We start from the raw sequence: 27,547 nt of genomic DNA, 5'->3' as shown, positions 1-27,547 counted from the left end.
TAGCCACTTTGCAGCTGTGGTCTTTTTCATGACTATGTTGGCACCAGCCTAAGGAAATAACAAATGAGGAGAGTGCTACTGCAGCCAGGCACTATTTATTTACTTTTATTTCTTATATTTATTTGTCACTGACTGCAACCCCCTCTCCACCTCTTTAAAAAAGCATAAAATACCACATTTAAAGTACCACTGAAAGGTTAAAAACCATTATTAAGTAAAAGTTCTCCACTTACAATAACATTAAAAATGGCACACCCGACCTTGATTATGTTGTCAACCATCCTGAGATCTACAGACGAAGGGCACTAAATAAATAATCAATCAATCAATCAATCAATCAATCAATCAATTAGTAAAGTGAAATGCCTGAGTAAAAAGTCTCCACTTGCATACCCTCCAATATTTCTCTAATAAAAATAGGGAAGTCGCAAGGAAAAGCATGACATTCCAGGATCAAATTGGAAACCAGGGGCTTCTGTCAATTTGGGACTGTCCCTGGAAAATAGGGACGCTTGGAGAGTCTACACTTGTCATCTGAAAGTTGACAGTGATGGCACCAGGCACATCTCTCTGGGGAGAGCATTCCAGCCAGGGAGTCACCACGGAGAAGGTCTGATCTTGTGTCACCAACTTCTACACCTCCCTCACAAAGAAGGGCCCCAGATGATGAATTTGGGTAGATTCACGTGGGGAGACACTTAAGGTTTTGTGGTCATGAGTCACATAAGACTTTATAGGTCAAAACCTGTACTTTTAATTGAGCCCAGAAACTACCTGGCGGCCCATGCAGTTGGGCCAGGATCAAACCTCCTACTCCCCATTAACAGCCTGGCCACTGAAATGGCAGGCCAGTGTTTCCTGAGTGTAGGTGCAACTCATATCACGGGTCTTTTTCTCTTCTGCATATTTCTCTTCTGTTCACGAGGAGCAGCTTCCTTTCTGTAACTAGCTAGCTCCTTGAGAGTACAGCTGCTTATCTTCAGACCAGGCAAGCAAAGCCCCCAAATAATCAGCCAAATAATGTACATAGACGTGGCTAGCAGTGCTTAAGATGTTATACACAACTTCTAAAACTTATGTTGTTGCAGAAAATAATTATCATACCAATAAGCAACACAACTCTGGCCATATGGATGTACGCTTCAGTTGCCATACGTCTTTTCCTTTAAAGAGACATCTCAGATAACACTATAAACTGATAACGCTATTAATTCATTTATGTTCTCATTGTCAGAAATAGGACATACATTATTTGAATTGAATAACTCTCTTTAATTAAATTAATCATTTTTGAGTTTATATAATTGGGTACAAAACATGTTGTCTGCAACTAAATAAACTGTGATCCCTTCCCTTTAACATAACTGATGTGGTCACAATGTAGGAAGAACCATATGAATGCCTCCTCCACCTTGGGCGAAACATTGGGGAAATTATACATGGGGCAGAGAGCTTAATAGATTTGTGTGCAAGATGTGCTCTGACCTTCCATCTAAATTAAAATCAGTTTTAAAATGCCGAAAGAAGTAATGAGCTTTCTTGCCATTAGTCTTTCTTTTGTGTCACTGAAGAGAAACTGATATGAGTTTTTATGGGATGAGTTATTCAGCTAATTTGAATGTTTTCTCTACTGTTAGGCTGTTGAAATTATGAGAATTCAGTTCTAACCAATAGACCATTAATTAATTCCTTGCTTATCTCTAGTGTCTTTATAGGGTTGTGTTGTGTTGAGATGTTTTGTTTTCTGGAATAAAAGGTTGTGTTTGCAGAGTATCCTTGCTTGCCATTTTCATGCTTGGATGCTTACATTAGTATTTCTGTGACAGTGAAGTGCTGTATTAAAACACCTACTCTTAATGTTATTTGTGTCTCCATATGAACGTGGGTGGCGCTGTGGTGTAAACCACTGAGCCTAGGGCTTGCCGATCGGAAGGTCAGCGGTTCGAATCCCCGCGATGGGGTGAGCTCCCGTTGCTCAGTCCCTGCTCCTGCCAACCTAGCAGTTTGAAAGCACATCAAAGTGCAAATAGATAAATAGGTACCGCTCTGGCGGGAAGGTAAACGGCGTTTCCGTGCGCTGCTCTGGTTCGCCAGAAGCAGCTTAGTCATGCTGGCCACATGACCCGGAAGCTGTACGCCGGCTCCCTCGGCCAATAAAGTGAGATGAGTGCCACAACCCCAGAGTCGTTCACAGCTGGACTTAACTGTCAGTGGTCCTTTACCTTTACCTTTTTATAAAAGCTATGTGCCAATCCTAGCACTGCTTCACATTGGCTTGGCCCTTTAATAGCACACTGTTTTTACCTACTTTGAGGACATCAGATGTTGAGTTTGTTATCAGGCACTCCATGATGGCTTTAAGTTGGGAGAGTCCGGTGAGTTAGTATGGTCTGCAAGCAGCTCAGGCTTCTCAGACGCAGAGGAGGGGTGGCAACCTGTGCTTCTCTAGGTGTTGAGGACTTCAGCTCCTATCAGATCCAGCCAGCATGGCCAATGGTCAGGCATGGGGTCCCACAACCTGTGGAGGACCACCAGTTTCCCACCCCTGCTCCAGACCCTGCTTTTCTTCCTTTGTTCAATCGGCAGATCAACATTTTCTCATTGCTGCATTCCAGCTTTCTGTTTCCCACTCAAATCTCCCAAGCCGAGGTTGTGATACACTTGGATTTCTAACAAGATCTTGTGTGCAGTACTTTTTTAGCTAGATATACTTGTTCAGTACTCAAAACAAGACTAGAAACCTATCATAGTACAGTACAAGATTACATAGTTTTGTCCTGTAATCCACAACTCATTTGGGTTTTTATGTGTGGAGATGTCTGCCTTGAAAAGTGAGGAGGGTCCTAAGGCCCCCATCCCCAATGCCCAGCACATGATATTTCTGTCATCTGCCATCCCCTCCACACTCCCCTTTCAACCTCTGAGTTGGGAACCAGGCTTGGCCTCTCAAGAGTCATTTGACTAAGAATACCTCAGCCAGTAATTCCTTGTTTAACTGGAAGTGATTAACCTTTTCGTGGAAATTTTAATCCTTGCTGCTTATTTTTAGCAGTGGCTCCCCACATGCGTTTCTGATCCAGTTGTGATATTCAGCTTGCACGAGGCAATCTACCAAATGCAGACAAAACTCTGCAATGGCACTTGCTAGAACCATTTGTCACATGGAAAAGTTGCAGTTTAGCTTTCCATATGCTGGGTTTCGTTTTTGAAATATTCTCCCATTTGAAGTGTTCCAGCCCAGAAAGGACGCTACTGTATGATGTTTCTGTATATTTGATTTGGCTCTGTAATTGTGTGTATTTAGTGACCAGCATCTCCTTGTAGTAACAAACCTTTTCAATGATAATAGACTAGGTAGGGACCTATGCCAATCACAGGACTTTTAGTGGTTTGAGGAAACTGGAAAGTCATCACAATGTGGCTGCGAACATGATCAAGTTCACTGGTTATTAGGTGCTAGATTTTGTAATGGAACATTTTAACCTGGCACTATTATTGGCTTGTAAAAGAGGAAATAACTGACTGAAAAGTTTGTTTTGCTTAGACATCACATCTTCTGGATTCTTGACTGAACATAACAAAAAATGGGGAGGGGTTGCCGGGTCCCCCATGCTTAACCTGGAGCCTCAGGTTTCTAGGACAAATAAGTGAAATCCCAGGGTGAGGGCAGTATCAAGATGGCGCACTTATTTTCTGCCTGACCTGATGAAAGCTTTTTCTATTCCATGCTTGCCTGGCTCCATCCTGCAGACGCAATCAGGCTCTTCCCCTAACTGGCAGGTGATATCATAGAACACATCTGTATCCCACCAGGCCACCTTCTCATCTGCCTGGCACTACCCTTAAGCTACCATGCCAGGAGACATGGAAACTCTAGATCATTCACCTTCATAGAAACCTCCCTTGAAAATCAAAATCAAGCTCCAAATTTTGCAAACCTCCCACATGAAAACTACATTTGTTTAGGAATAACTGGAACATTTGACTGGCTTAAGTTTTCTAGAGCCGACATATATTCAGTGAAAAAGGGCCATGGAAATGTAGAGTTTGAAGAGACCAGGAGAGCCATCTAGTCCAACCTCCTTCAATGTTCGAATCTTTCGCCCAACATGGGGCTCAAACCCACAACCCTGAGATTAAGAGTCATATGCTTTACTGACTGAGCTATCCCAGCAATCCAGAGGCAGCCCTCTCAGGAGGCAAGATGATGAGGCTCCACAGAGAGTGGATTTTAGGTGCTGATAAGGGCAGCAGGCAAAGAAACAGACATCTGTGACTCAGAATCCACCAGGAAGTTCTGTACAAGCACCACTGAAATGAAAGGGAGTTGTGGCTTGTTTCCCATGGATTGGTGCCATTTTTTCCTTTTGTTATAAGAAAAAACTGCTCCTTTTCTTTTATGGGGTATCCAGGAGCCTGTATCGAGTCCTTAAGTAGATTCCCTATCGGTAGGAGAAAATAACAGAGGCCAACCAGAGAATATTGAGAAGCAAAGCAGCTAACAAGCCTGATCTTTATTAAACTGTTGCAACAGGGTCCCCCACGCAGGGAGGGAGGAGAGGAACCCAGAACACTGGGGTGCAAGCTCTTATATAGACTTTTGAAATCTTCCACCCTGTAGCTCGAGACCACCCCCAAAACATCATACATACATCACAGAAAGAGGCGGTCTCCAGCAGAAATTCTGTTTGCCAGGACACTTGATATTGGTCACTGGTTGCTTTACTGGGCAGCCTGGCCATTCTTTTGTGATGGTAAATACTTTAATTCCTGTTACAGGCTCACCCTATTTTCTGGGTAGGGATGTGTCTTAGGGATGAGTAGGGGCTAGGATGAGTACTAAGATTTATCTGCTAAAGACATCCCCCCCCACACACACACTGCAGTTTCTAGGGTTCCCTAGACAGCAGGGTTGACTATTACACCAATTTAATTCTGTGGTATATCTTTGATGTCTTTTCAAACCAGTATACATAATGTATTCTTAATTCTTTTAAAATAATTAAATTATGACAGTATCCTGTTTTAACTGGTGCCTTGTAAACACAATGCTTTCTGTTCCTGCAGGCTGTCTACATGTTCTATGCTTTGGCTATTGTCTGTGATGATTTCTTTGTCCCTTCGTTGGAAAAGATTTGTGAAGTAAGTCTATGTTGATGCTACTTACTCATATTTATTAATGAAATTACCAAACCAGAACTGTAACCTTTGTTTACGTCCCATCAGTTTTACACACTTCATTTCTATGGGCAGAGCCAGGTCTTTTTTCAGCTGGAATGTGCTGGAGCTCAGGTGGGCTCCATTGCCATGCGAAGAGAACTAGGGAGACGTTCATGGTGATCTCTGGCACCTCTTTTTCTAGAAAAATATTGCTGTGATTGGTATAGCTTTCATGAACAACTGTAGCAAGTTGATTTAAGGCCACTGCCAACCCTGCAGCATATGAATCAAGTACTAAGTCATGTGCTTTAAAAGTGTGTTGAATGAGCTTTAAGTGAATGGTGTGGATCAGCAGGAGGACTACTTGATCTTACCTGTTAGAGGTAAAAATAAAAATCTACTCTTATTTGATTTTTTTTTTATTGAGCTTGAGCTATCACAAATTTAAGGTAAAAATCATACAAAATAAAACTGAAACATGAAAAGCTTGTTATTAAAATTCCAAGCCTGAGAAACATTAACTTAAGTGTGTAAAGTTTTGATATCTGAAATCATTTATAACATTGTAAGTATGAAATAATGTGACATTTATACATGGAAAATCAAATGGGACAGGCTGATAATTCCTCTTACCAGCAGTCAAGTAATTGATAATGATAATTTAAAAATAATATAAATAATTTCTCAAGTTCAGGCAGCAGCTGACAGCTAATTATTTTGAACATCAGTAGAAAGCTGCTAGAGAAACAGTGTGCTAATGTCCCATTTAAAAGACACAGACAAGAGTAAAGTTGTAAAAAAAACTGTGTGTCCCTGGAGGAGCATAGGATGAAACCATGGAGTAGCTGTGACAGTGCTCCCAAACTATCAGAAAGATAAATGGCATCCCTAAAGAGTTCTGCTTCAGGCCCCTTGCACACCTCCAACATCCTCCTGGGTTAGAGTGACACTGGAGGTAATACTTTGGGGAAAGGATTCTGCTGCAGCTCCTACTGCATTGCATATCCTTTGATACTATTCTGCCTGGGAGGATGTTGGGACGACCATGAATCCTGAGTCCTGAAACACTAATAGCCTGGGGACGTGTTATATTTTGCTTCTGATAAGAGACTTTTCTCTTCTTACACAGCGCCTGCACCTGAGCGAAGATGTGGCAGGGGCAACGTTCATGGCAGCCGGCAGCTCGGCTCCAGAACTGTTTACATCTGTCATAGGTAACTGAATCTTCCGCTTATTTCTTGCTGTAACTGTGAAAGTAAATGCAGCTTTTTAATAGTTTTGTGCCTTATCTTTCCCACAAAGATGATGGGGGATAGATATGCATACCCAGATTTTGGGTAGAAGACCAAATCCATAAGGTTAACCTTAGTCCGATAAACATTGGCAGAAGGATGGAATGGATGTTGCTGGAAGATTGGCCCAGTGCCAACAACAACATCCCAGGATGATCTTCCTGGGATGACTACCCAGGAAAATATTATGTTTGTTGGGAATTTTCCCACCTGTGTGTTCTTAGTAAGTACAAAACAATATGCTTTTGAATGGCATCCCTGTTGTCATGTGCCATGCAGAAAGAGATGTGAAGAATGGCTCAATCTACAACTAAAAAAATTCCTTCCAGTAGCACCTTAAAGACTAACTAAGTTAGTTCTTGGTATGAGCTTTCATGCACACGAAAGCTCATACCAAGAACTAACTTAGTTGGTCTTTAAGGTGCTACTGGAAGGAATTTTTCTATTTTGACTATGGCGGACCAACACGGCTACCTATCTGCAACTCAATCTACAACTAGTAGTGTGTGCATAAAAATAAATAACATACAAAAATGCATTACATTAGCAGAAATAGCTTTTGGAAATGTGTACATTTATCAAAGCTGCATGCAAAAATGTGTTTCTTAAGAGACATGCTGAGGAATTTTCATGATCACAAACTGCTGCAGAAATGTAGAAAATGTAGAGAACTTAATTTAAGATTGGGGAAATGGGAAACAGGGAGAACCAAAATTAGCAGGTCTGTTTACCCCTATTTCCAGCTCACAGAGGCAGCCGATGCAGGCCCTACAGCCTTTCCCTCTACCAACTTCCCCCCAAAGGCTCTTCATGCAGTGCTAACCACGCAGAAGGAACTCCTGAGCACGGGCCATTTGACTTTAAACAAGTATTTTCCCACCCCAAATTTCTACCCCAATGTGTATTGGAATCCTATGCACATTGCCCCCCAAATACCAGACAGCAGCAAAATCTGAGAAAGCTTTTTCTAACAGCTCAGGGCATTCAGGTAAGACTTGGTCTTGTATGAGGTGGTACATGGTGGGCAAGTCCTAAAGTGGTAGAATGCCTGTGCCATTTAAGACTGCTGTGGCGGGGAGAGAGAGAGATCCCTGCAAGTAGAAAACCAGCACAGCTGCAAACAGGCAGTATTTCTGTCTGTCTGTCTGTCTGTCTGTCTGTCTCTCTCTCTCTCTCTCTCTCTCTCTCTCTCTCTCTCTCTCTCTTCCTCTTACTTGCCTAGTGAAGCATTCAAAAATGGTGTCTCCTCCACCTGAAGTGGAACAGCTCATTCTACCATCTCATTCTAACATGCGTTGATCAGACCTGCATGTACTGCTAACCAGATGATGAGAAACCTTTGCACTTGTTTCCTTTTCCATACTATAATGAATTTGACTGTTCAGCTAGTTGATTGTGCTGAAAACACCTTAAGCAATCTTTTTATTACACACATTTTCTCTGCTTCTCTCAGTTTTAGAAAATATGCTCTGGTATTTTCTCCTTAATCCCAGCAGTCTTCTTGAATAGTGCCGCTTGTTCTGGTTTGCGGAGGGAAATCCTGCCTGTTCATTCTGAGCGACACAGGAATTATTTTCTTCCTTCAGGTGTGTTTATCACGAAAGGAGACGTGGGTGTTGGGACCATCGTTGGCTCTGCTGTCTTCAACATACTCTGTATAATTGGGGTTTGTGGCCTCTTTGCAGGGCAGGTAAGAGAATATGACTAAATTTCCTCCTCCCCCTTGAGTAGTGGCCACCATTTTACAAACTGCTGCACAATCAGTATGGAAATACTTTGGAGGTCTTTAAGCAGAGGCTTGACAACCATATGTCAGGAGTGCTCTGATGGTGTTTCCTGCTTGGCAGGGGGTTGGACTCGATGGCCCTTGTGGTCTCTTCCAACTCTATGATTCTATGATTCTATGAAATCTCCTGCCTGCCTCTATTTATATAACATTTCACAAGAGTTCAATGCATTTCTTATACCATTGATGTAACAAACATGTAAGATAGCTCAGTTTTATTTATCTCTGTAGCACAATGAACTAATTAATGTTGCTTCCACCCTAGAGGCATTAAACACTGTTTGTGGAATTGCATTTTCATAATCAGTTCAAAGTAGGATTCAACTGTAGGTCCCACAAAGTAGTTAATATACCTTTATGTTTTATCTCGGGACCCTTTCTGTGTTTCCTTAGAAGTCACTCCCCTTCCCCAGTCTTAATAAAAGTTTCCTGCTTACAAATTCATTTTTATGCATTTCAACAAATACTTTTCATTCAATCATTCATTCAGCCTTTATTTGCATAATTCAGACCATTAAAAATAGTCCAATAAAAAATTAATAGTCCAGACATATTAAGCACACAAAACATATAAAAGACTCAGTAGCCATCATTAGGTAAGATTAAGAAGTTTCAAAATTGACTTTTAAGAATCTCAATTTTGTATCCTGAAACAACCTCAGTAGTTTCGGGAATATCATCCTTCATCAGATATTGGATTACAGGTTCTTTGCAAGCAGATATTTGGAGCTTCAAAGGAATCACCAGTTAAGTCTCTGTGAAGAGTGTTGAATGAAGAGAGAGCAGTCCAAAATTATATGATATATTGTTTCTGGCATGTTCATACCACAGGGGCAAAGTCTATTTTGGAAGGGTATTTTTTTGAACCTTCTAGACAGAACATTTAAACCAGCTAACATAAAAGCTCTAAGATGCAAAGGGGTATCTAAATTATAAAAATAGTTGGCCATCATTCCATGACAAGGCTGTAAACCCAAGTAAGCAGATAGGCATACGGAGGGCTGAGTGGGGTAAATTTTTTGAATTTACATACTGGATTTTACATACTGAATTTACATACATACTGGATGAGTATGTGACTCATCCAGCAAGAGCAAAGAGTCTATTGCAATCCCTGTTTGTTTGAGTTTAAAAGTAATTGCAGAAAACCATGAAAAATATGTGAATCTTTCAATAAATAAGTTAATATGCTTTCTGAGTATGTACTAAAATGAATTTTTTAAAGTCATGATCCAACCCCTAGATTCTAAGAGATGTTGATCTAGCTCAGCACATATAGCCACACTTTGGAACTCCTAGGATCTGTCGAAAAAAGAATGCCAGAACTTTGCTGTTAAAATCTGTTTTCTGTAGAGGGGTCCCATAAAGGAAGTGTGAAACTGTTTTCTTCCTATAGGCCCTAACCACTACATGTACATTCTGATTACCATTAAGAAAATAGAATCATTTAATTTTACAAGTTCACAAATAACAAGCAGATCAGAGGCAGGTAGAAATCTCACTTGGGTCTGGCATGAGATGGGAGCCTGGGATCTCACCTAATGTCTTATGGAACTGTGCCAAATGTTTTTTTGCAAAAGGGATCTATCTGCTTCTGAGATCAACTTGGACTGCTTAGACATTTCATTTGCTTTTATGAGTGCTTGGAATTTACTAGCATTTGAACATTGTTGTGTGCTCTTCCACCTCCCATAGCAGTTCCAGAGGCAGTGCTACAGGATTTAGGCTATAATCCTAAACCCACTTACCTGGGAGTAAGCCTCATTGATCTTAAAGAGTTTTACTTTTGGGTAGACAGGTATACAATAGCACTTTCCTCTTGGCTGAGAGATCACTGGCAGGAAAGGGGCAATACTTAACAGAACAAACATCTGTGAGGCAAAGGGCAAAGTTAGGAGAAAGCTCAGATCACGCTGTAGGTGATGTACCATTGTAACTTCTCTGCAAATATTATGTTTCTCTCCACCCTTATTTACTGTTTTTCCTTCCAGTAAAGTTCTCTCTGGTTAGAGCTCTATCTGAATGATGTTTTGGTTTTGATGTGGGGGGCGGGGTGGTAAAAAAATCAGAGAACCAGCTAATATAGCAGTTTTAACTAGCAGTGGAATCCTTACAATGTAAGGCTTACATAAAACTCATAGCAATGTTAATCAGGACAAAGGGTAAGAAAAGCTCAGGGAAGGTGGCTTTTGATCTAATATTCTATCTGTCTTCTGGGCTGCTACAGCCAAACAGGCTTAATCATAGCAATTACACAATAGCAATTTTACAATTGTGGTGGTGTAATCTCATGGAGGAGTAATCTATAATAGGCACAGAAATAGGATGTTAATTACATTACCTTAACTTTCTTTACCAGAAAGAGCTATGAGGTTTAAGAGAGAAATACTCCCACTCTTAAAATAAATATTAGTAGACAAAAAATGAAGTAACAGTATCTGTGGTGGTGCCTGTTATAAGAAGGCACCCTCCAGTCTTGTTGCAAAAGTACCAATTGGTAAGTATATTGTGTTAATTACACCCAAGTAACCACCAGTTGTTCATAATTACAGTGGTACCCCGCAAGACGAATGCCTCGCAAGACGGAAAACCCGCAAGACGAAAGGGTTTTCTGTTTTGGAGGCGCTTCGCAAGACGAATTTCCCTATGGGCTTGCATCGCAAGACGAAAGCCCATAGGGAAATGCTGGCGGTCGGGAGCAAAGACTTTCGCCCACAGCCGACCTTCAGAAGAGGACCTCTTCTGAAGGCCGGCGGAGGGCAAAAGTCTTTGCTCCCCCCCGCCTGCCCTCCCCCCGCCTGCCCCCGGCGATCTTAAAATGCTGGCGGGCGGGAGCGAAGCGTTCGCTGCCGACCCCCAGCATTTTAAAATCTCCCCCTGTCCCGGGGAGATTTTAAAATGCTGGGGGTCGGGAGCAAAGCGACCCCCAGCATTTTAAAATCTCCCCGTGTCCCGGGGAGATTTTAAAATGCTGGGGGTCGGGAGCGTTCGGGTCGGGAGAAGTCCTCCGCTGTCCGGGGCGATTTTAAAATGCTGCCCGCCAGCATTTTAAGATCGCCCGGACAGCGGAGAAGTCCTCCGCTGTCCCAGGGTTTTTTAAAATGCTGGGGGTGAGAAGAAAAGCCCTTGTCCCCCCCCCCAGCCTTCAGAAGAGGTCCGGGGACAGACTGTCCCCGGACCTGGTCTGAAGGCGGTTTCCCTAGGAACGCATTAATTGATTTTCAATGCATTCCTATGGGAAACCGTGCATCGCAAGACGAAAAAACCGCAAGACGAAGAGACTTGCGGAACGAATTAATTTCGTCTTGCGAGGCACCACTGTACTCCTAAAGTTGGCAGTGGACAAAGTCAATAAGAAGTGAAGCCTTAGACTGTCATTTTTCTTCTTCTGTGTGTAAGAAGGAAATTTCCCTTGCAGATTCTCACTTGTTTGACAAATAAGTGCTCTGTTCTAAGGTTATTCTCAATATCATATCTCTCGTGCTATGTTTCCTTGTGAAGCAAACATATCATCCACACAGAAGTAGGTAGTGAAATGTCCACAGTTGGTATCTACTAGGTTGCAAAAGGTTTTCCCCAAGAAAATGTCATTTCCATCTTTCTCTAGAATAGCTGGCTAGCAAGTTGGAGATAAGCTTTGGTGAGTGTGCCAGTGCTGTGCAGGTTTTAGATTGCCTGTTCCTAATCTAGCAGAACCAGTCCCTTTTTTTCTAGGAAAAAGTTGCTGGTTCTCGCCATGAAGTTGTTAAAGTAAATACTGCCAGGGGAAAAAAGCATTGGGTAGAAGTAATAAATTATAATTCTTCTTGTATACTAGGGTTGCCATATTTTGTAGAGCAAAAAAGAGGACACCATGATGGCCATTCAAAGCGTATACCGTATTTTTCGCTCTATTGGACGCACCGGACCACAGGACGCACCTAGTTTTTAGAGGGGGAAATCAAGGAAAAAAATATTACCCCCCCCAGCCCCAAAGAGCAACGGACAGGCTGCATGCAGCCTGTCCACTTCTCCCAGAGCTTCTCGGGGCTGTGGGGGAAGCCCGGGTTTCCCCCCCCAGCCCCAAAGAGCAAAGAAGCCAAGACAGTGCGCGGGATCCATAGCCGCGCAACCTCTCCAGCCAGGAGCTAAACCTCTCCAGTGCAGCTAAAGAAGACAAGGCAGCAAGCGCGATCCATCCCGCTCACTGCCTTGGCTTCTTCTTTAGCCTTGCACAGCATCTTTAGTCTTGCGCAACGGGATGGATTGCGCCCGCTGTCCACCGGGGCTGGACTAGATGACTCCTGGGGTTCCCTTCCAACCCTGCAATTCTATGACCTCGGAAGGTGTTTGGGGTCTCCACCACTGGAGGCTTTTAAGCAGCGGTTGGGGGACCATCTGCCTGGCGTTCTTTAGCTGTGATTCCTACATTGTGAGGGGGCTGGGCTAGATGACCCTTGGGTGGCCCTCCCAACTCTATACAGTCCTACAGTTCTGCGGCAGGAGATCCACAGCCACTTCACACAATGCCCACTCCCAATTTTCATCTGAGAGACATGTGTCTCTCAGTACCCCCCCCTACCTGCCACACTTCCCCCACCCCACTTAAGCTGAGGGAATTCCTGCCCAGAGAAACTCCCAGCAATCAAGGAGGAGGAATCTGCTGCAGCCGTGAGCAGCGCAGGATCCTTGGTCCCCTTCCTTCCCTCCTCCGTAGTTGCTTTGAAGGAGGAAAGTGGGAGAGGAGCTGCTTACACGAGTGTAAGCTGCTCCCCTCCCACTTTGCTGCTTCAAAGGGAGCCCGGGAGGAAGGAATCTGCTGCAGCCGTGAGCAGCGCAGGATCCATGGTCCCCTTCCTTCCCTCCTCCGTGGTTGCTTTGAAGGAGGAAAGTGGGAGAGGAGCTGCTTACACGAGTGTAAACTGCCCCCCTCCCACATTGCTGCTTCAAAGCAATCACGGAGGAGGGAATCCGCTGCAGCCTCCAGCAGCGGGGGATCCATGGTCCCCTTCCTTCCCTCCTCCGTGGTTGCTTTGAAGGAGGAAAGTGGGAGAGGAGCTGCTTACACGAGTGTAAACTGCCCCCCTCCCACATTGCTGCTTCAAAGCAATCACGGAGGAGGGAATCCGCTGAAGCCTCCAGCAGCGGGGGATCCATGGTCCCCTTCCTTCCCTCCTCCGTGGTTGCTTTGAAGGAGGAAAGTGGGAGAGGAGCTGCTTACACGAGTGTAAGCTGCTCCCCTCCCACTTTGCTGCTTCAAAGGGAGCCCGGGAGGAGGGAATCTGCTGCAGCCTCGAGCAGCGAAGAGGATCCATGGGTCCCCTCTTTCCCTCCTCCGTGGTTGCTTTGAAGCAGGAAAGTGGGAGAGGAGCTGCTTACACGAGTGTAAGCTGCTCCCCTCCCACATTGCCGCTTCAAAGGGAGCCCGGGAGGAGGGAATCTGCTGCAGCTTCCCCCAACTCCCGCAGAAGCCGCCCGCTCTTTAAAGGGGCTGCACGGCTTCTCCTGGCTTTTCTGGGAGGTGGGGGGATTCCCCCACCTCGTAGAAAAGCCCACAGGAGCCGCGCAGCCTTTAAAGAGGGCGCCGCTCTTGGGGGCTTTTCCCCCAGGAGGGAGAAGGGACTGATGCGGCCAGTCAGTCCCTTCTCCCTCCTAGAGAAAAGCCCGCAAGAGCGCACGAAGCTTGCGTGCGGCTCTTGAGGGCTTTTCCCGCCTGCCTCCCCCCTGCATTCGCTCCATAGGACGCACACACATTTTCCCTTGCTTTTTAGGAGGGAAAAAGTGCGTCCTATGGTGCAAAAAATACGGTAAATGCAATTTGTCTCAAATTTTATCCCTGAAAAAGAGGACGTGTCCTGGAAAAAGAGGACACATGGCAAGCGTATTATTCAGCCCGTAATAATAAAACAATGCATCATCATCATGAAACAATCCCTACTGGGCAAGACGGAGAAAAACATGCTTTTGCGGTGGGAGACAGCCAGGCAGAGGCGCTTTCCCCCTCGCCTCCTGCACCCGACTCTGTCTCCTTCTCAAATGCTGATCCGAAAAGGGTTGGGAGGTTGCGCGCGTGCACACACACACTCTCTCACACACAATTTTTTCTTGCAAAGAGAAAGTCTGTTTCTCTCCCCTCTCCCCTGCATGCTGATGTTTTCCAAAAGGCACACAGCTGGGCGCTGCAGCAGCTGTTGCTCCTCCAATGCCCACCCACAGAAGGTGCACAATCTCCTCAGATGAGAATCGCGTGCCCCAGGCCCCCTAGGCAGGTTCTTCTGCAAGGACGCCCACCAAGATCCCCCAGAGGAAGGGGTGGGTAGCCAAAGGCAAGCTTAAAGCACCAGGGGACTGGCTAGCTGGTGGAGGGACGGAGCTACAGCAACAGCAACAGCCACCACCAAAAGATCCACTCTCCTCCTCCTCCTCTGCTGTGGCTCATCCAGCCATCTGGAGCGCGGAGCTGCCCAGGGCCACCAGCTGGCCTTGCAAAAGCAGCAGCAGTAGTTGCCGCAACAGCAGCAGCAGCAGCTTGGTCCCCTGGCGGAAACAGGCACAAGCTGCCACTGCCCCTCTGGAGTCACCTGCATGACACACTTCCCTCCCGTCCCCTCAGAGCCCTCCTCATCAGAGCAGCTCCCTCTGCCTCTCCCTCCCTCATAACAGGACCCCAGCTCCACCCACATCGTAATGGGGTGACCCGGCAGGAAAATGGTAGCCCCACAACACGCGGGAAGGGGAAGGGGAAGTGTGCAGTCATTTCCTAACTTTGCCCCCTGATGTGCTTGGCTTTTCCTCTCTGCCTTGTCACCCAGGATCACTTCCTTCTCCCTGAATATCTGGCAAACATGTCCATTTGCCATTATATTTATTACTCCATAACCAGTGCTTTTGTCTGGAAAAAAGGCGCTGGTACTGCATACCGGCATCTGACACCAGAAGAAAAGCTCTGAGCACAACCAATATATAAGAATGAGCTCCTCAGCAACGTAGAGAATATTATTGTTCATAGAAGAGGTTATATTCTTCATTATGGTTTTCTTGCCCAGTTGGTTTGCATGTATCTTAATGTTTTAAGTTTTAATTTTACTAACAACAAGTAATTCGGTTTGCTGACTAAAAGTAATTCACACTGGCCCAGCCTTTGATCTCTGTTAACATAATTGTTTATATGAACTTCCTCCCCTGCAAATGGTTTTGGGTGTGTTCATTTTGGTACAGGGCACTCCCTGAAAAAGCTTATAGCCTATGGTGCACTTAATGTACTGGATGTTGTAAATGGGGCAGGGTGTTGTTGTTTTTCTCCAGAAAAAGGGGACATAAATGTAGTCTTGTATCATGCCACCTTTTGAGAGGTTATCTGCCACAACCTGATATTAGCCGCATTGCACTGGAGTTAGTGAGGTCACTGAATGAAGTATTTCCCCTAGAGATTTTTGCCAAATGTAGGATTTCTGCTAAAATGAAATACTGTGAGTCTGACTGGAAATATCCTGGTACCATACAAATATAAATGGGCACGTGTGTGTGTGTGTGTGTGTGTGTGTGTGTGTGTGTGAGAGAGAGAGAGAGAGAGAGAGAGAGAGAGAGAGAGAGAGCGCATGCCCTCACATACACACTGTGGCATATAATTTGTTTGGTACCAGCTACAGTTGGAGGTCTAGTCTACATGTAGCAGAAGGAGGGGGGAATTTAAGTAATGGGATGGACTATACCACTTGAGACTGCAGGCAAGGATTCATATTTTTGAATGCTCCCATATTTTCTCCCCATAAGTAGAAAATTCACATAAGACGGAGTGAGTAGCATAGACACTTTCTCTGTGATGTGTTAGGTTGTGTTTTTTGTCCCAGATGAAGGTTGAAGAGATGTCAACTTACTCTACCACCTCAGGATTTTGTTACCTTATGATGCAGGTTAGACCTCAAGAGTTTTCTGCGAGAAAAAAGTGACCACCACGCCCCCATTAAATAGTTGAAGACACATGCTTCCCATAGTATAGCAATCAATTATCTAATTAGTCAATCTTCATTCAAGTCAAAATGTGATCATCAGGTTGCCAGCAATGACCATAAATTTGTTTCTGACAGTGGTATATCTCTTTCTGGTTTTTTTGGCTGTCTTCATAAAGAGACCCAGTGTATCATAAAGAACCTGGAAGGAAGAAGGGGTATCTCACTTCATGCCTGATGGGAGACAATCTCCCTTTGTGCTTGGAAGCACTGAGAGATTGTCTCCAGGGGCTGACGTAAAGTGAGACTGACCCTGTCCTGAGTTTTCTGTCCATGCCAGAAGATTTGGGGGAGGACCGGCTGGTAACCAGAGATAATGGCTGGCAACCATTGCTTCTTCCCCTCAGAATGAGGAGTCTGAACCCTGTGTTATAGACTGGGCAGGGCCAAACCCTAGAAATTAAGACACTATAGAATTTTGATTATTTGGGATGTGAAGAGGAACCATAAACTGCAGAGGAATTTCTAGGCTAGCCTATGCAAAATGACCTGGCTAAGCTAGGGACATTGAGGAACAATATGGGGCCACTGAGGGCCATTGGCCTGCAAGAGAACTATCCTTACGCTTTGCCCCGAGGTGTGAAGAGACTGAGTTTGGAAGGTTACCATGGTAACTGGGTGTGAGGTGACAGGAAAATAGTGCTTTGAGCACGGTTTGCTGGGAGGAAGAAGGTGACAGGAGATCTGAGATCTATCTTTGGACAGGCTGACTGCAGAACTGGCTGGGAGAGATGCCTTGGACTCCATGGTTGCACTGCTGTGGGGTACAAGCTCCTCTTGAAATGACCATGCTGTAAGATCTGGACTCTCTCCATGCAGACTGAAGATGTAAATAGAAGAATAAACCATATTTCTTAAAGCTACGACAGTCTCCCCCATGTCTCAGTTCTCCAAAGGAACACAGACCTGGGGTGAGTGCCTGGAATCCCATGGGCTCTTGCCACCGCTCAGCAGAGAGGTGGAGGCACCCAACTGTTGTAACAGGTAACCACAGATAATGGCTAGCAACCATTGCTTCTTCCCCTCAGAATGAGGAGTCTGAACTCCTCATGATGTCTCTTCAGTGTAACAGGCTCAGCACTTCTGTTGGAGAATCTGGCCAAAACTTGGAGATAATGGACTTTCCACACAGTGTTTTTCCTCCTTCTCAATAAATGTTAATTGCATATTTGTTTTAATAATTGCATAATTGCATGAAATCTTCTTTCACAGATATCTTTCAAAGTAACACTTTTGTTGCAGGAATGTGACCTTTTGAGGTATAAATATTTTATGCCTGGAAAAAATGTGATTCTTCTGACTAGGTTAGTACACCTGTTATACAATGACTGTGTAGAATTCTCTGGTCTTTGGGGGGGGGGACGCATCAGCTCTTCCTTGCAGCTTGCTGTTAATGTGAATCTTGGGATCATATATGGCCAGTTCATTTTCTTCCTGTCTGTTTTCTCAGATTGTTGCACTGTCATCTTGGTGTCTCCTGAGGGATTCCATGTATTATACCTGCTCTATTGTTGCACTTATCTTGGTAAGTGCTCAGAGATCGCTTTCCTGAATAAGTCTTTCTTTTGCAATCCAAAGTGCCATTTCTCCCATTTCATAGGGGTTCACTAAGCTGATTTATTTTTACAATAAGTTTGCTTTTGTTGAGTGTTTTATTTAAATGAATATAGGACCTTGCCCAGTTTCATCCATAGTGATTTAAGAACTAATGTTCTGCAACTTCAGAACATAGCTTCAAATGCCAAAACCAGATTTGGGTTGGTCCAGCAAAGTCAGGGGGAAGATTTCATTCTAGGTTGTTTCATTTAGAAAATGTGCAGTAAGACTAGCTGAATGGTGAGACCAGAATTTTTCTCTATGATAAGCAATTGTTATTTCACACTTCTGGCAAAAATATTGTTATTACTTGCTTTCACTCCCTAATCCATTATGATTCCTACTATTTATTATCAGAAATAGCATATTTCCGGGCATCTGTTGGAATTTATGAAGAATTTTCTGTAACAGTGCCTCTTAAATTGAGTTCTGAAGACCACCAGTGGTCTCTGATATATTTTCTGGTGTATCTGAGACCATAAAGAAGAGTCTGCTTCAGTTACTGCTGGAGTCCAAGCAAGTGATTTTCTGTGGGCATATATAGGGCTGCTGTTCAATTTGTGGATGTGTGTTTTACAGGTGCTGGGGATGAGGGGCAGCCAGGCAGCCACCATGATCTACAGAATCATGGCAGCTCAAAACATTGAGAAAATTGTGGCAGGCATATGTCCAGAACCATAGAAAGGCATCCATTTATAGAACCAGCTGGGTTGTGAGACTCCTGGGACCCCCTCTAGGTTTGCCACATGTCCCTTATAATAAGGCATGGGTAGGCAAACTAAGGCCCGGGGGCCGGATCCGGCCCGATCGCCTTCTAAATCCGGCCAGCAGACAGTCCGGGAATCAGCGTGTTTTTACATGAGTAGAATGTGTCCTTTCATTTAAAATGCATCTCTGGGTTATTTGTGGGGCATAGGCAGGGACGCGGACTTATAAAAAATATTGGGGGGGGGCCCGGGAAAGCTCATGAATAATAAATAAGCTCATGAATATGCAAATAAAGTGGCTCCGGCCCTAAATAGGGCAAGCCACGCCCCCCAGCCAGCCGATTGGCTGGCTGGGAGGTGTGGCCAGTCGGGATTCCCCTGTTCTCGCGGGATTTCCGGCAGTGCCTTGGCAGTGGCGGTGGTGCTGCGAAGCAGCGAGGCAGGAGCCCCCGCCCCCGGGGATTCCCTAATCTCGCGGGGGACGGCCGGGGCTCTCCGACTAGGGCGCGCGGCTGGCTGGCTGGCTGGCGAAGGAGCAGGTGGGGAGGAGGCGGGGGACGGCGGCGGCGCTCTGCTGGAAGGGCGCCCAAGATTATTGGGGGGGCTGAGCTCCCCCAAAAAATTTTTTGAGGGGGCTCGAGCCCCCTCAGGCCCCATGGAGTCGGCGCCTATGGGCATAGGAATTCGTTCATTCCCCCCCAAATATAGTCCAGCCCCCCCAAGGTCTGAGGGACAGTGGACTGGCCCCCTGCTGAAAAGGTTTGCTGACCCTTGTAATAAGGTATTGTCCCTTATTTGAAGGGAAAATGCTGCATCCCTTATTCCTGCCCCGCTTTCTTCTCCCTGCTCCTTCTCATCTGCTGAGGCAGCGCTGAGCTCAGTTCCTCCCTCCCTCCCATCTCTGCCAGCGCTGCTGCCTCCCCCTGCCTGCCTGTGTCTCTCTTTCCCTACCCTACCCCTCCCTGCTACACTCAATCCAGGAGTGACGCAGCTGTGGCCCAATGGATGGGAATGGAATGGAGGGGCGAGGCTGAGAAAGAAAGGAGTGACTTTGGATAAGTGGGAGGGAGAGAGGAGAGGAGGGAAGGGAAGGTGGGGCTGGCCAGCAGGCGTGTGTGCATGTGTTTCACATTCAAGCTGGCAGTTCTTTTCCTACTGACCAGGGAAGTGGGGGGGAGTAGGCATGGGTCCTTGTTGCTTTTACGTGCTTCGCTGACCCTGTTCCTTTATAGAGGGGTAGGGCGGATATTGCAAACCTATTCTTTAGCTACCAAAGAAACCTCCCCCCCAACCCATGACTTTTTAAAGTGTTTTAAATGTGTACAGCAGATGAGGACTCAAACTCCCTTGCAAGAAACTTTCACAGTCCTAAATTCACGTTCAACCTGATCCTTTGAAAACAGAAATAAGTCCCAATTAGTTCAGTTGAATTTACTTTCAATTAAGTATGCAGAGTATTGAAGCCTTAAAATGGTTGTTGTTTTTACTTATTTAAATAAATTGATGCAAAATATTGTATAAAGGACCGGGCCAAAAATGAAGCACACGTGTAACCCTAGTGGCTGGATGACCTTGTCTGACTATGAGGCATGTGCTTGAATGCGCGCGGCATTAGCAGCTACGTGAAAGGGATGTTGGAGGCAAAGCTCTGTGAGGAAGAGAAACAGAATTGTTGCTATCTTCACCCCTCCTCCTTTTTTGGGCTGGGTTTCTACATTGTTACCGGAAAAATCCGAGGGCTCCCTTGGACAAAAAGTAAAGACACCAACCAGAGTAAATTGGAGCAAATCAGCAGCCTGTCGGCTTGGCCTTTATTGAACTCTTGCAACAGGGTGTTCCCCTCACTTGCAGGAGAGAGGAAAGACAGAGAAAAAATGGTGTGCAAGGCCTTATAAAAACTTTTGAAATTCCCACCCTGTAGATCAAGACCACCCCCAGAAACATCATGCATACATTACAGAAAGGAGGGGTTGAGGGAGGAGTTGTGGTGGTAACCTGAGTGTCCTGTCACCTGGCTGGTTCCCTTCTCCCCTTCCCCATGAGTCATTTTCAGAAGACAAAAGGTAGTCGCAGTTTCCTGCCCCCGAGGGAAGATCTGATCATTGTCCTTTGTTCCAGTCCATCCTGAATCCACTCAGGTATGCAGTCCGTTGTGTCCTTGATAGTCTTCTGTCTGAGCCCATCAAGCCGGCTATCAGAGTTGCCATGCCAACTGGGAAGGGCTGCAGAGTACATGCTCTCACGTTTAAGGGATTATGGCTGACCAGAACCAAGCCACCCCCCTTTGATAGTCCTTGTCATATGGAGTAAAATAAAAGTGGAACAGTGCAAATCCGATGTATGGTTGATTTTTCTATAAATTCCTAACAGAAGCGTAGTGTATGTAGTGTGTGAGTGTGTGTGAAGTTTGTACAAACTGAATGATTGGGGGGGGGGGTCCTGCTACAACATTTACCATTCTTCTGACAGGCAGAAATCCAGCAGCTGGGAAGGATGTGAGTCCATTTAAATTAATGTGCATCACTAACTAAGATCCGTAAATTTCTTTCAACTCATTGTAATGGATTGCTTTGAAGTCATTTCTGCAGCAGGTAAAGTAATTTTTAGCCCCCACAATTCCTCTCTCCTGACACATTCCTTATTTTGCCCAAACCAAAGGTGGCAACCCTAAGCCCCTCCCATGAGCAATCATAAGAGAGGGGGCTCAATATCTGAACCCACCATGGAAGAGAAAAGATGAAGAGGCCATTTTTGTGATTCCTCATGATAGCAGATCAAATAGCAGGAGCCTTTCTCTTCCCTCTTGGTCTCACCAGCAGCTCCCTATCCTTTGCATTCATCCTTTTGCTTCTTGATTCCATACCTCTTATGAGAAATCTTAGTATGTGTGCAAGTGCAAATATCCTTCAGCTTTTCATTGTATCTATGTCCTGGGGTATTGGGGGGGGGGAGTAATGTAATAAATAAATAAGCAGAAGATAGAGAATTGGACATTAGCTGTTCTGGGCAGAGTTCTTTTTTACAGCAAATAATAGTAGCCCCCTCTCAGGCTAAGCACAATACAGAAATGTCACCCCTCTTCCCAGTTTCATATAATTTACAATGTCATGTTCTGGGAGCATTTAGCCAATTTGAAATGGCAGGAAGCAGGACAGTAAAACCTGAGGAAGAACTGCATCCTCTCTGCCTGACTCTGCCTTGTCACATTATGCCCAGACACCTTACTGAAGCATGAACATGTGTCCTTGGCTATAAGCTGACTCACAAGAAGGCCTGTACTTGAGGGTGACATCTATAAGCCGACAGCAAAGAAGCGATGGATTCCTTCCCCTCTCACACACACTGACTGAAAGCAGGAGAAGGCTGGAAGGGGGGTGGGCTGCAAATATTTCTTCCCACGTTTATCAGGGCACTTCATTTGCTACCATCATTCCAGGCAAAGCGGAGGGAGAAAAGAAAAGAAAAGCTGAGACATAGAATTTGAGTGCAACCTAGTGGTGACTGAGGAGGAGAATCACTTTTTTATCTGAATTTCTGAAGGGTAGCCACGCTTGAACTGATATATACATTATGTAGAATGAAGTGCTAGGAGTCTGGACTATCTCTTCAGATTGCAAGTGGGGGATTTGCATTCTTGAATTCTGCCTTGCCTAAAAAGGTACAGTATGTGACTAAATCGTAATTTGGGTGGGGCCATTGAATCAATTGTCTTAAGTAAGTAATGGTAACTTAAGCCCATGGATTTCACTGGGTCTGATCTGAGTATCGCCTACACCACCCTCTCTGTCTAGGAGTGATTCAAACATATGATACCTTTTGGCTGCTTTCTTGAGTGGCACAGAGCAGAATTCTGCAGGGAGAGAGAGAGAGAGAGGCTGGAAACCTATGCAGGTTTATTGTAGCTGTGGATATGCTTGTCAGCTAAACATATTAAAGCCAAACTACGCATTAGCTCCTGGTGGGCTCTCCTGGCATCTTGGTTTTTTTGCTTAAAAGCAGCTGTGTAAGAAAGAGGATGCAAATTAGGTCTGAGCAGGAGTGAGGCATTTTCCCTCCATGCCATTTTTTTCTCTGAGAAGAATTTCCTCCCCCAGTGCTGCTTCTCCCATACAGTTTCTCTTCTTCTTCACAGCTGCTAAAAATCAAAATGTATTGAGTTCTGATTGTAGATAGCCTTCATTTCATGTACTTTGGCCCCACAGGCATCTACTTTCTGTAGCACCTTAGGCTCTGAAGAATATGGACTGCTGACCCTTAGGCCTCAAACCCATGGCAGCACCCAGCTTGGTTGCAGGACAGTACCATGGTCAATGCCATGAAAACCAACATGTCATTCCAGACATGGTTGTGCAATGGAGTCCTCTGCACAAGTCTGGTATGCCTTGCATACACAATAACCCAATTTCAGTCTCTGGATCTCAGATGGCAGGCCTGGGAAATGTTCCATTAAACCTGTGCCATATCCACGTGTTTGCTTCTTCATATACTGATTTAGTACATTGGAAGAGGGTTATATAGAAACCTTTATCTAAAGGTTAACAGATTATAATGCATAGAGATTGGATTGAAAAGTGAAAAATCTCCTTTCCATTTTACATTTTGTGTTTCTTGATAAAATCAATTCTGCATCTATAACAAGTAGAGTTGTACATTACAGATGATAAAAATTGGATGTTGGAAGGAATGAACTGTGGGAAATTATTTGGAATACTAGAAGAGAGTTTGTGTCAAGAGATATTAAAAGTCTTTTAAAAAGTGTGGCATACCTTAAGACAGTCTCACATGGTAATACATTTTTATAAAAATTTTCTCCACAGATTATTTATGATGAAAAAGTTGCTTGGTAAGTAGTGCAACTGTCATTTTTTGACAAATGGTAGCGGGGGAGGCAAAAGTTCTGCTGAGCAACCTGGGGACCAATTTCCATTTCTATAGAGGTTCTAAATAGGAAAATGATTCATGGAAATCTTTTTAGAGTTAAAAGAGGAAACATCTCTTTCCCAGCACTTTCTGGGCCACCCACACAGATCTCCCCTGAAGATGCAGGGCCTGTATAAGCAGGCGGAATAGACTGTCCAAACAATTTCCTTTCAGCGTGACAGTCACAAAAGTAGAAAGCTGAGGAGGGCACAGGAGATGTGTAGTTGTGTTGCAAGTACTATTGCTCTAAGAGGCTGGCAACATGTGATAGCTACCATGGGGATGTCTGTAGAAATGGCCTCATTTTGGGGAGCTATTCCTTGCCTGCCAGCCATCTACTGTCACGATCACATTGTGAAGGAATCTCCATGAGCTCCCTGTGACTGCTGGGGTTCCCTTGTGTCTGGGGTTTCAAGCACTGCAACAACCTGCAAACCCATCTGAGCTGAAAATAGGGTGTGTCAAAGTGAACGTGGGTATGCACAGGCAATGATAAGACTGTTATACTGCAAAGACAAAGAAGTGGTGCAGAGAATGGTTTCTAGGACAGAAAAGGAGAATTGGCAGCTGGGGAATGAAAGGAGGCAAAGACTCATTTGTATGCTCACCTAGATGCATTGGTGCTGCTACTTCCAGTGAAATGCTGATTATTTGGGAATGGCTTGTCTCTGGGTCCCACTCAGCTAGGTGCAGTGCTTATATACATGCGCATACATCTACATACCACAGACATTTGGAATAGTACTATTAAGAAGACAGTCCTATGTAACTCAGTGAGAGTGTGAAAGGAACAGAAGACATGTCAGCAAAGAGGTTAGCAGCATAAAGAAAGATTTGGATGGCAGCTAATGGGAAGTTGGAGCTAGGAGGCAATAACTCAAGAACAGAACAACAGAGAACTGGAAATGAGCGTGATAATTGTTGCTAAAGTTATTTAGCAAATTATTCTGATATTTTATGATATAGCAATGTAGAAATACTGAAAGGAAGGAAGGAAGGAAGGAAGGAAGGAAGGAAGGAAGGAAGGGAGGGAGGGATTATTCCCCGTCCACCTAGTGAGATTCATTCAGCTACTGTGAGTGAAGGTTTACTTGACTTCCTCTGGGGAGAAGGAGTTGGCTCTGTTATTCCCCATCAGCTTTCAGTACAACAATAAACTAGGGAATTTGGGCAAGGCCACAAGGAAATGGCAGTTCCATAAACCCTGAGGTCACAATCAGCAAGAGCAAGTACTAAGTTAGGAGACCAGGCTGGAGCATCCAGCTGGAATGAAGTAACAGGAGCAGGGTCTTGGGCAAGAGTCCTGTACTAGCAGAGAAGTTGTCCAGCAGAATCCAAGAAGCCAGAACTAATTTTGCCAAGCTAGATGAGGTTTCCCACAGGGTTGTTGAGGAACTAGGGGCTGGTGGCGTGTATTTTTTTAGTGGATTGTTATCTCCTTTCTGAATCTTCTCAGTGTCATTTAAAGTTTACTCAGTATTGATCCAGAGTAGATTCCAATGTATAGTTAGCAGAGTAAAAACTTGAACATATTGCAGGATTCCCAAAAATAGACCAGAGGCAATTATATTTCATCCAGCAGAGCTTTACTGCTACTGAAGGCAAATGAGCATAATGGTCACAAATTCAATACATTCAGGATTGACACATAAGAAATCCAGTTGCAGCAGACTTAACGTAAACTTACAGTAACTTATAACAAGACTAAAACTTAACACTAAGCACACAGAACACCACACCAGACAGAAAAGAGATAGAAAGACATCAGATCAACACTTTCTTGCACTAAGAAATCCACTAAGCTGACACTCAGAGCTCTGAAGCAGAGCATGCATGAGACTTCTTCCTCCCAAGCTGGCCAGATGGAGGGAAGGCCTCACAGTACCAAATGAGCTGCAGAGGAACCATCAGGGCAAGGCAGCTGCCCTGCTCCTCTCCTGCCTCCCTCCACCACTTCCTTCCATCTTGATCTCTGCTGCTGAGCCTGAAATGGAGGTACCAGTGTGAGGGAGGCATTATGAACAAGATGAGCAGTGGTGGTTGAGGCTGTGGTGGGACAAGATAGTTGCTGAGGCACCGGAGCTACAAAGGGCCTGTGCCTAAGACTCTGGCTGGCAATAGCTCTCCAGAAGAGGCTGAGCTAGATCTATAGTTTTAGACAATCGGTCCCTGGCAGTTTCATAAAGTGCCTGTGTTGACTAACTGAAGCTCATACAACTATTAAAAGAAGTAACAGATAAGAACACCTGGTTCCAATTGAAAGAAGAAAATTTGCTGGTCTACCAAGACAACACATGCTTTAGCCACTTGATCATAGGAACTCCTGCTTAGCCTCATAGTAGCTTTTGAGATTCCTTCTTCACTGATATCATGTTAGGCATATGGGATCACCATGCTAGTTTCAACTGCTATCTGAAATATATTAAAATGTTGTTTCAAATTGTTCTATGTAATTTCATTTATTATAAGCTGCCCTGGCGTCCCCTTAGAGAGGAAGAGTGGTATAGAAATGTGAAGCTGATGATGGCTGATGAAGATGCAAGGCAAAGATCCATATAGAAAGAGTAATGACATAGGAAGTTAGAGTAAGGACCAGCTTTTATGATGAGATTAGGTAGGCTCCATCTTTGAAGCACAAGACACCGCCTGCACCACTAGACTCAGCTGCTGCCCACCATGCTCCACCTCCTATCTGCCAGACACTAGCCTGTAGCAGCCAGGCTCACTTTCCTGAGTCATGGGCTCTAAACTTCAGAAGACCTGGTAACTCTAGGCATCAATGGTCTAGAAACAGATCCATTTCAGCTACGTGGAACCCTATTCCTTATTTGTCTTCATTTTCTTCCTCTTTTGGTTGCAGGTGGGAGTCTTTAATTCTAGTTCTAATGTATGCTGTCTACATTCTCATCATGAAGTAAGTATCATGTATTCTTGTCTGCACATTGCTAAGGTTACCTTAAATGGATGTGGGTCTAAACCACTGAGCTTCTTGGGCTTGCCAATCGTAAGGTTGGCAGTTCGAATCCATGCGACAGGGTGAGCTCCCATTGCTTTGTCCCAGCTCCTGCCAACCTAGCAGTTTGAAAGCATACTAGCATGAGTAGATAAATAGGTACCACTGTGGCAGGAAGGTAAATGGTGTTTCCATGCTCTCTGGCCTTCATCACAGTGTTCTGTGTGTGAAAAGTTTAGTCATGACCTGGAAAAGCTGTCTGTGGACAAACGCTGGCTCCCTCAGTATGAGTTCTGCACTCCATAGTCGAATTTGACTGTACTTAACCGTCCAGGGGTCCTTTACCTTTACCTTACCTAAATGGTTGTCTTTCAAGGAGCACTACCTACAGGTAGAGATGCTGTTTAAAAAAACCAAGCCGCCAATTTTCTATTCTGTTAAATCAGAACAAGAGTGTCAGTGTAGCCTCAGGACTTTGTTAATCATGAAAACCTGACTATGCATTCTTTTAATTAAAAGTAGGTGCCCTGCTTCCAGGCATATGGACAGCATTTTTGGTCGGGCTTTTGGTAGCTACTTGTGTCCATCCTTTGTTAGCTGAGTGGATATTTTGTGTTGCTTTAGACAAGTCTTTCTTTGGATGAACACTTTTCATATGTTATATTTGTATTGCTTTATTGATTTTCTTTTAAAAAATGTATTTTGTATTTTATTCTTTTGTTATTGGAAATCTCTTTGGGACATCTGAATATGTGAAGTGATATATAAATCTTCTTTTTTTGTCAATATCTTGTAGCCGAGTAAGATTGTATTCCATGAATATGGTCTTAATGGTGTGTCTATAGTTGACTGTGGAGGCCAGTTCTGGGGACATCGGTTTCTGGGTGGGAGTTGATCATGGTCAGGATTTGCCAAATGTGCCTTCCTCTTAGTTCGTTTCTTCATTTTGCCCTGTGTTCTGGCTTTTTCAAAGTCCGTGATGCTTTTGGTAGAGGTTATTCTCCAATTGGCGTGCTCACAACCAGTGTTTCCCAATTATCTGTGCTTATACTGAATTTTTTTAGATATGCCTTGAGAGTGTCTTTAAAGCTCTTTTGTTGTCCACCAGCATTTTGCTTTCCATTATTAAGATGGGAATAGAGTGG

General features: G+C 44.5%; 1 protein-coding gene across 4 annotated transcripts in view; it reads left to right on the top strand.

Annotated features, from left to right (window-relative positions):
- SLC24A3 (solute carrier family 24 member 3) overlaps positions 1-27,547 on the top strand; it is a 178,200-nt gene that overhangs the window by 120,365 nt on the left and 30,288 nt on the right. For all 4 annotated transcript variants that reach the window (XM_081205994.1, XM_081205992.1, XM_081205991.1 and 1 more), the window contains exons 4-9: positions 5,068-5,142; positions 6,290-6,374; positions 8,039-8,142; positions 17,677-17,751; positions 23,347-23,372; positions 26,310-26,363. In XM_081205994.1, the coding sequence (XP_081062120.1) occupies positions 5,068-5,142; positions 6,290-6,374; positions 8,039-8,142; positions 17,677-17,751; positions 23,347-23,372; positions 26,310-26,363 (419 nt within the window). The remainder of the gene's footprint in view (positions 1-5,067; positions 5,143-6,289; positions 6,375-8,038; positions 8,143-17,676; positions 17,752-23,346; positions 23,373-26,309; positions 26,364-27,547) is intronic.

The sequence above is a fragment of the Podarcis bocagei genome (assembly GCF_964188305.1).
Source record: "Podarcis bocagei genome assembly, chromosome: 8".
Taxonomy (NCBI): domain Eukaryota; kingdom Metazoa; phylum Chordata; class Lepidosauria; order Squamata; family Lacertidae; genus Podarcis; species Podarcis bocagei.
Note: the sequence above shows the minus strand (reverse complement) of the source record. Positions and strands in the feature narration are given on the sequence as shown.